The 9922-nt window shown below is 39.4% G+C and overlaps 1 protein-coding gene across 1 annotated transcript in view; it reads right to left on the bottom strand.

The window, feature by feature from the left end:
* Window positions 1-8337: 8337 nt before the first annotated feature.
* Window positions 8338-9922, bottom strand: part of IL12RB2 (interleukin 12 receptor subunit beta 2) — a 60201-nt gene continuing 58616 nt past the window's right edge. Inside the window, exon 15 of the mRNA XM_016208136.2 lies at window positions 8338-9727. Coding sequence (XP_016063622.2) covers window positions 9188-9727 — 540 coding nt within the window. The 3' untranslated portion in view covers window positions 8338-9187. The remainder of the gene's footprint in view (window positions 9728-9922) is intronic.

Raw genomic sequence — 9922 nt, 5'->3', positions numbered from 1 at the left:
TTTATCGTCATGTGTTTTCTGACCTGTGTGTGCATCCCAAAGATCATGCTCGTATTTCATTTTTCCCCTTATGCTTAGATTTTGTTTATGTGGGAGGGATGCCTGTTTTAATGAGTATTATAATTAGAAAGTTGAATTCTTGTACAGTGAATTTCAAGGACTGACCTTACAATTGACATTTCTCTTAGCGGATCACATTTTGAACGCAGAGGTTAATCATACTGAACATCACTGTTTTTTGAGGGGAGGGAGGAAATATTAAGCAGGGTATAATACTCTAAAGAAAATCCCTTAATGAATACAGATCCATAAATAATAATGGTGGCTGGCTGAATGTTTTAAATGGGAATAATGTCAGAATTTGTTACTTCATATCTTTTCAGCTCGCATTGAAATGATTGGGATATGTTTTGTTTTTTAGCTTAAATACTATTTTGAGACCTCTGGAGTTAGGAAAGATTTAAAATTGTGTCACTAGGTACTATGCATCTGGTTACTTTACTGTTATTTTAAAGTGGAAGGAAGGTAGGACATCTGGGGTTGTAATATATTTGGGGCTTTTTTTTTTGGCGTGGGTTTGGAGAGAATGTCTAAAGTACTCAGTGTCTTGTTTTTCTTATAGAGATGGTTGCACTGAAATTTTAAAAATGTTATAAGGGAGTTGCATACCAAGTCTAAATATTACATATTGGACTTTAAAATAATCTTTAAGAGCACTAGCGTTGTGTGGAAGGAACCAACAAGTATTCAAGGTTAAAAAAATTAAGGAGAAATGTGAAACTGCTGGGACTTGATATTATGGACATCTATCCCAACATTTAAGTAACTGGTTTTGTAACAAATCCTCAGGCTCTCAGGTGCATGTAATTCTACTTTTTAAGGAAAGTTAATAGAGGCTTAGAAAATAGATTCTAACCCAAACATTTGTAATTCTGCCGAAATAACATGTAAATAAGTGTTTATTGAGTCTGAACCTTATAAACCAGATTGCCATGTTAACTGGAGAAAGCCCAGAACTTGATTACCGTTTTGCTTTGAAGAGTATATATAATGATAATCAGTAAAGTGATTTCTAATTAAACTTCAGTCCTAGTAATTAGTGAAGTAATTTGACATTATTTGCAAAATTGTCAGGTTTTATTTAGATATAGTGTGTCAGCTTTCAGAAATTTGGGGTCAGTTACTTTTTGCTTAGCCTGGGTTTACTTTGGACATGTTCTCTCAATTTGAAGTCTTGACTTTGTAGTTAGAAAAATAGGAAGTTTATATATGAGAAGTGATTAGAATAAGTCTGTTTCAGGCTGAGAAGGGATTCACTAAATAAAGAATATAGTGAAAGGTTGTAACCTAAAGAATTAGCAGCTTTATTTCAGAAAGTAATTAGGATATAAAGATAAATTATTAAAGCCATCAAGATTTTGGCCACAGAGGAAAGTTACTAGCATGGAAATGAGTGTTATTTAAATAAGTGCTATATCTCAGCTAGGGGTCTGCAAATATTCAGCCTGTGGCTTGTTTTTATACAGTCCCTGAGTTATGAATGGCTTCTACATTTTTAAAGGATTAGAAACAAAACTACAAAGATGTATGTAGCCCACAAGGCTTAAAACATTATCTGGCCCTTTATAGGAAATGTTTGCTGAATCCTGATCTAAGCTATCACCCCTAGGTCAGCATATAAGAGTTCTTTTAAAATAAAAGTTTCATTTTAGGTACAAATTAAAATCATACTACCCTGTGGGAAGCTGTGAAATCAGAAGTATTTTCAAGCAAATTTTTTTGCTACTTGGGATAAGGGCGAAAAGATCTGTTAGCCATCTAATAAAGATGGTCCTGTTATTTTAAGATTATGTAGCTTGTAATTTAAATATGTTCTCCTGAAAGCTGTTAAGGAAAGTATAAATTTGCTATAAAAGTAAGTTTAATGCCATGGTTACAGTTTCATGATTCACGTTTTAGTGGCACTTTTTGACATTTAAGTGTTAAAGTCTTTCTGTTGTAATTAATATTTCCTGAGATGAAGTTTCTGAATGGGTAAGGAAACAAATATCTGTTGATTAACTCCTAACTTGGTAGATTGAGCTAGGACAGGAATGAATGACTTCTGAGGACTATTTCTCAGCTTTATTAGGAGGCTATCCATTTGGGCAGAATTTAGCTTTTGTGTTGTTGATTACTTTTATATTGAATAACTGGGAGTCAGTTCACTTCTAAATGGAAGGAAAGAAAAGGTGAGAAATGGCCTATACAAGTTAGAAAATAATTTGCCAAATTGTTTTTGTTTGAGGTGTTATGTAGGTACTTAGTTTCAAATCAGTAACCTTTGTCCCTTTTGCTGCCCATTTGGGAGGGTGTGAGGGTGTGGCAGTTCCTGGTACACTTGTATGTGTATTCTGAGTCTTGTGCACATAAGACAAAGTAATATGAGAATTCTGATTCATTATGGATTTTTAACCTATTTAGATAATTGAATCATATCAGTTGAAAATTGCTCTGAACTGATCTTGCTGTGGCATGATTCCTTGAATAGCTGTATTTCTGGTATGGAAATGTGAACAGTGAAGGGTTAATATTCAGGATTTTGGTATTTGTTATTTGGTGAACTGAGTAGGGAAAATGGGAAGAAACTTAGCTTTAGGCATTATTGTTTGTACCACCTTAATTGCAGTTGTAGCTGATTTACTGAACAGATTTAGGAACATAAAAAGACGTCTAATTTGAAGAAATGGCATTGGTTTTCATCTACCTAGAAGATTCTTTATAAAGTGGTCCAGCTGAACTTTGTTCTTGATATTTGGCTGCCTAGAATTTCGTCATATTGGACTTAATTTTTTTATTTAGCTGAATTTCCAGTGAATCTTCCACTCTTCTCAGTAAAAAAAGAATTTTCCTACAAACTACAAATAATTTGATTTCAACTTGATCTTGTGTACATGTACACAAAATGTACATGTAGAAGGCTTCACTTATGTGTTAAAGTTAAGGAGTTTTTGAGGAATACATGGGAAGACTGGATTGGGTAAAACTACTTTTAAGACCTGTTCATTGGTCACTAGTTGGGGGAAAATGACGTACCTACCAGGTAAGGTTTGTACTACAGACCACTGTATTTTGTTCATAACAGTATCCTTTGAAGATTGAGTGGCATTTTGTCACTCCATATCAACAAAATCCAGTAGATCTAAGTGTTTTTAACAATTGGGCTGACCTCCCTGCCTTTTGAGTCAAAAGGTAGAACTGGAAGTCATGTTCACTGAAGTAGAGAAGTGCTTTGGATGCTGTGTAAATGCTAAGTGAAAGTAATTACAGGTCATCTGAGAAATAAATTCAGGAAAATGGATAAAGTTTATTAAGGAAAAAAAAGCCACTATACTGTTGGTTGAGGAACATAACTAGCACCTCCCAGTTACAGGAGAGCATTAATGTGTCGTCGTGTCGTCGTCCCCCCCCCCCAATCATCAGTCTCTTAGAGTTACTAAACTAAGTGGGTGGTTCGTTTTTTAAACCCAGCTGCACTGAAAAGCTACCCAGAGGGGTAAACTAAAGGGAGTATATAGGAATACAAAGGAATCATGTCATGGAGCTGTAGTACAAGTATGAGAGGAGGAAAACCTTAGGAAAGAAGGATTTTCTACAGTGTTGTGAAAAGAAGGCAAAATCATCTTTTACTCCTTTGTGATGGAATAAAGTAAGATTTCTGTTTCTAAATGAAATCTTGCAGTGTCCTGTTTTCATCTCGAGAGATTTTGGCTGGTGAGGGCTGGGTATGGGGGTCTTTGGACTTGTTGGTTTAGACAGCACAAGAAAATTATCCTTGGGTTAACACTGGCCACATTCTCAGCTAATATGCAGGAAGACATAAGCCATTTTAGCAAGTGAATTGAGATATTCTTTAGTAAAGGAACAGATTTTTTTTAATATAGTGAAAATTTCCTGCTTGTGGGTGGGCCTGCCTGTCCAGTGAAAATTTAGGGCCTTTCAGAACATTTTATTCTGTGAGAATCTCAGAATAGCTTTTATAATATTTCCTTGGGTCCTATTACCTATAGGTAGTAAAATGTCTGAAATTGGCAAGGGAGGGAAGGGTATTTTGAACCTCACCTACATTCTCTTGCCCTAGGCAAGGCCAGGGTCTTACGGAATAATTCCTTAACGTTGTGGAAATTGAAAAATGGCCTCAGTTGACTTAAAGGGACACCATGGCAGCACATACTAGGTTTGTATGTTTCTTAGAGATGTGATTGAAATCTGAGTAGAACCTACTTAAAAACAACTTGTAAGGAAATGACCACTGGCAAAATGTGCGGCCAGTTACCATAGAGTAAAGGAAAGGCATTTACGTTTCAGCAATTAATAGAAGCAACAAAATTGAGTCATGCAGCCATAATTCCTTTTTGCTTAGGAAATAATAGCCTTCATGTTTGGAAAAAAAATCTGTAGGTAAATTGGGTGGGATTATAGCTATTATAATTAAAGAGCACAATTGCTCCGGTTACTTTTCTATTTAAAAGGCTTTTTTTTTATAGCTTGAAATACTCCATTTATCAATTTCCTTAAAATAATGGACTTTCTTGGAAGTCTTTCTGTGGCCTACCTGTGCCTTGTATGATTTAGATTAGCTGGGTAGATAAATTAGCAAATTCAGGTGTACCAGATTTGTCATTTCAAAATTTACCTGTTTTCATAGGTAGATTTCTTAGGAACCAAGAATGATTTAGGACTTCAGAAGTATGGAAATGCCAGGTTTTGGTGGTTTAGTAAAAACAGCTCCAAAGGTGTTTATGGCATCAGTTTTAGTCAACTACAATCAGAAGTAAGTTTGTAGAGCAGTCATTTGCATAGAAAGAATTGTATAGCTGAAAGTTACGCTCTGAAACTAGACTGTTCTGTATTAGGTACTAGTAGTGTGACTTTGGTTAATTTACTTGTATTTCAGTTTCCTTTTATATATAGTGGAGGTAACACGTACCTTGAACCAGTCATGGTGAGAACTGAGTTGTGTATCTTAAAAATGGCATGTACTAAGTATATGGCTCTCTATCCACAGCTTCCCCAAAAATGTTTCATAGTTGCTGACATGTCCAAGGGACTTCATCTGAGAATTTTGGTCTCTGAGCAGGGGTGGTCCTGGAACCAATCCACTAAGGATACCAGGGGATGAATGCACTGTGTTATAATATTGAATGGGAATTTGGCAAAATTTGGCTTGTTTATATAAACTTTGTATTTCAAAGATCCGTTGCTTCAGTCATTACCTTAACACCCCCAGCCCTCACCCTCGTCTTGCTTTGCCTTTTCTACCAACTGAGGAGTACTAAGGGTCAGCGAAGGTGTCGGGTGGAGGATGGAAGAGACATGGGCCTTAAAGAAGGCTGTTGGTAGTGTCTGTCTAGGCCCATTGCAGGTCTTTGGGGAAAATATTGGTTATATTTTATTGACTATCCAGTTATAAGAGGAAGGAGTATTTGTAATGAAAAGTGCAGAAATGTAAGATTGCATAGTATGTTTTTCGTAAATTCTAAGATCCATCCCTATTTCAGGCATTTTAAGGGGGCAGAGGGCTTGTGCACCGTAGAAATCTGGCATATTACAGTTTAATTAGCATTTTTTTCTGTTCAGAACATAATGTAATAGGGGTGTTCTAAAATTAGTAATCTTAGATTCCATGAAATTCAGTGTTTTCTTATATAGATGATTTATATAAAGGGCATTTAGTTCCCGTCTCCCTGTTTTAAACAATGCTGTGATAAATGTTACTCAATTTGTTATTTATAGTGTTCCTTTAGTCTACATTGTTAGGAGTGGATTTTTATATTCAAATTTTTAAAAATATTGCCCAACTGCCTCCAGAAAGGAGCCAGCTAGCATACCTGGTTGCAAATACCAGTTTCTCTGGTTAATACTGGCTAATTTTTTCTTTAAATTTGCTAATTTGGTAAATGAAAAGCAGTGTCTTTCATTCTTTTGATTACAGGTTATTTTCTTCATGCTTGTTAAACATTTAATATTTTAGGTTTCTCAGTTCATTTTTCTTCAAAATGTTGGCTTTTTCCATATTGATCTGTAAGAATGCCTTGTTACTTTTGGCATATGTCACAAATATTTTTATATAACTTGGTGTGAGTTTTGCAAATTTTTAATTGGAAATTTATTTCAGTATAGGCTGGTGTTTCTTTTAGTTGTCAGTTAGCCAGTAGATTGAATTATTTACCTTTTTTAGGGGGAAGAAGAGACCTCTCTGATCTCTTATTCTAGAGAGTAGTTTACTTGAGGATTCACCTGTCAGCCTTTTATAAGATTGGGTAATGTGAACATCCATGACTCCTGCAGATTAGGGAGAAAAAAACAAGGCTCCTTTGGAGGGCTTGAGCAGTGATACTGGGACACACGACAGCTGCTTCATGTGAAAGAAAAAGAGCTTCAGAAAAACTAAGAATCAAACATGGATTGCCTAGAATAGATTGCCTAGCTTGGCATCTCTTTCACTGGCCTCACGGCATTGCCAAGTTGCAGCTGTAGGCTATTAATGGAAACTGAAAAATTGGGACAGGTTGGAGGGGGGAAAGGCAGTAAAAGAACTAGATAGCACTAGTGTGACTTTCCTATTGTCTGTAAGGAAGACAGAACCCAGGAAATAAATGTCTGGCTCCTAGGAAAGGGCCCTTTCAAGGAACAGGTCAAAGAAAGGATTTCTACACAGGGATTAATGATGGAGATTCCCATGTATCTAGTACGTGTGAACTTGGACTTTATAATATTTAGGTCCCAGAGAATTAAGAAATTTAATGTGTTTGAATAGAGCAGAGATTTCTAGGTTGGCTTTGGGATGTATGTCAGGAGTGAGGATTTAAATCATTGCTGATTTTCTTGAACAAAAGTCTGTGAATATTAGTGAGCTCCACCTAGTCCTGGTAAACTAGGCATCCTGATTTGTAATTTTGCATGTGGGCAGGAAGGGGGTGTGTGAAAATTACTTAGGGCAAGGACAGAACAGGATTACCCATCCTCTCATTCATGGAAAGAGGACATTTTTTCTGGCAGAGTGAGCAGCCAAAGTCTTGCTCAGATATGTTTTTAAAATAAACATGGCTGCATGTGTTACAGCAGTGCTGCCAGTAAACAGTGGGGTAGAAGGGGTTGGGAATGAAAAACATGCAAACTCAATTGTCCCAATAAGGAGGAAGTATGTACAGCTGGATTGGCTGCTGAAATAGAACAAGATGAAAGCGGTGGCTGGTCACATCTACTTTTTATTGATGGCCTACCATGTTACCCAGGTGTGGTGTTGGAGGAAGAGTGCATAGTTCCCACCTGCAGGCTATTTACAGTCCAGCAGTAGGTGGTATGGGTGTCATGCTTGGGGAGTACTGAGGAGCCACTGTATTTTTAGAAGGACCCTTTAGGAGTCAGGGAAGTCTCCCTTTTTAAAATTAAAAACAAAAAAACGTTCTTAGGAAAACAAATGAGGACTGCAGTATCCCCTAGGGTTTTAAGGGAATGGAAAGGATGGGGAGTGGGGAGTAAAAGGAAGATGGTGCTAGCTGGTCTTCAGGGCCAAGTAGGGAAGGGAAGAGTAAGATGGAAAGGGAATCGAAAGAAAACCAAGGATAGGAAAAACTGAGTACTGCAAGAAAGAAAAGTTGGTTTCTGTTAGGAGGTGATAGGTTGGTCTGCTTCTAAAAAGGTGGCCTTGTCTCCACCATTGCAAACACACGAGGCACCACATCCTGAGTGCAGACAAGCAGCTGCCTGTAATGCAAGGAACTCTAATGCACAGCAGCTAAATAGAGTAGAATAGAGAAGTAGGTCAAGAAAAGCCTGGGAGAACTAAGTATGTTAAGTCTGGAATGGCAGAAAGCATGGATGAAGAGTTAAACATGAACAACAAGCAGGGCAATGTTCGGTACTTCAATTTCTGGAGCTCTGAGGGACACGTGCTTCAGTTCCAGTTTGGGTGGGATGAGGGTTGGAGGTAGGCGCCATGCTTGACAGGGATTTAAGAAAAAAATTCTTGGACCTTTCATCCTGTTCTGAGAAGGTACTATTAGCAATTAGACCACCAGCTTTGCAGAAGTGATGGGATAGAAGCAATGATTGGGGGGTGGGGGGAGGTTTGACAAGCCAGGGCCACAGCTCTAAAGAAATATGTATCATGTTCCATTTTTGTGCTGGGGAAAATAATTATCTTCTAGGCTCAACGAGAGCTGCCTGAGGACCAGTGCAGAGTTTTCCCCAGGAAGGAAAGCAGAAGGATGACCTGACGAGTGTGGCAGTTTGGGTCTTAGACCCTGAGATAGCCTTGGTCTTGAAGGCAGCACCTGCTGCATCACAAAGAGAAAACAAGGGGCCAGCGAGCCTGTCGCCCACTCCTTTCAAAGACATCTAATTTCAGAGGGGAGGCTGCTTAAGGTCCTAAGGTGGGTTTATAGTAGCTTCCCACAGGCCGCTCTTGAGTTACTGAAAGGTGAATGCAAAACAAACTAGCAAAAGTAGGGGGGAAAATGCATTCTTAGGCTTCCACAAATACATAAGGACAGTCAGGACAATCTTGGAAGTACTTTTATATTGGTGTTCACCAGGGTCTTTTATGCCATGTAAAAAACTAGGCTGATCTGTTCTGAAGGTTCCCCTGTATTTCTTACTAATGTATTCATCACCTGTAGCTGTGTTTAATACTGTAGCCCCTAGCTCATGCATGACTTAATTACATTCAAAATTCAGTTCATACTAGACAATTCCAAAGTGTCAGCAGCCAATATTGTGCAGTGCAGACAGGCCTGTCGGACAGTGCTGATCTAGACGTAAGACCTGGCATGTAGTAGCCGCTTTATAAACAGTTGTTGCATGAGTGGTCCTCAGGACTGTATGCCACTGCTAGTAAGAGCTTTGGTTTCCACTTTCCCCTTTCTAGCCAGCATAGCCAAGAAAGGTGCAGGAGCTTAGACTGGAGTCTGCTGATCCATGCAGTGAGGATGTAATCTTAAGCCACTGGAGAAGGCAAGCTGAGGGGTCTGAGTTGCAGCCAACTCTCAGTTCCTGAGATTCACCTGAGCTGGCTTGATTGCTCTCTAGCTGCAGCCAGACCTAATGATAGCACCCAGAGGTGATGACAAGGAGCAGAGGGTTGGGTATACTGTAACACTGTGCTGGTTGGGAACACTTGGACTTTCTAAGTTCCAAGCTTCGCTCAAAGCATGAGAGAGCCACACCCCATCTTTAACCGATCCAAAGTCAGCTTCTTACCACAGGAGAAGGTGAGCGGGTGAAGGGAACTTGAGGGGAAAACAGAAAGAGAGATGTGCTGAGGCTCCAGTTCTTCCAGGGGCTCAGTTACAGGAGCCTCGTGTGAAGGGAGATAGTCTGTGTTGGAGGGTAAGTAGCCCTCATGAGTGGGAAGATAGTCCATTGGGAGGACTGTCAGGCTTGCTGGGTTTCCTGGCTTTGAGTCAGGTCCCCTGCTCCCCAGCACCTTGTACAGATCCACAAGCTGTCCTGTCTCTGCTGTGAGAGCTCTGGGAGGTGGTGAGCTTGAGGCACTGGACCCTGTGTCTTCCTCAGAGGTATAGTGACCTTGGACTCCTTTTCCCTTTTCTGGCCAGTTGGAACGAAGGAGCTGTGTGAAGACGGGGGTCACTTGATGAAGGACTTCGCTGATGACCAGGGGCTCGGGTTCTTTCGGAGTGGGCCAGTATGTCAGGAGCCTGTCCAAGGGCAGCTGGATCTTCTCCTGAGAAAGGGGAGAAAGAAGCTCATGGCTATGTTAAGTAAGTAGCCTTGACAACCAACTTCCCCAGGGTTCCTAAAGGCCTCACAGCCTGTACTACCTAGTCAGCTCAAGGTGGACTCCGGGCCCTTGACTTTGTGAGGTAAGAGAAGATGTTAACATTGTCAGGGAGGCGGGAGTCACAGACTCCCCTCCACC

Source organism: Miniopterus natalensis, chromosome 9 (assembly GCF_054644295.1).
Source record: "Miniopterus natalensis isolate mMinNat1 chromosome 9, mMinNat1.hap1, whole genome shotgun sequence".
In the NCBI taxonomy this organism is placed as follows: Eukaryota; Metazoa; Chordata; class Mammalia; order Chiroptera; family Miniopteridae; genus Miniopterus; species Miniopterus natalensis.
Note: the sequence above shows the minus strand (reverse complement) of the source record. Positions and strands in the feature narration are given on the sequence as shown.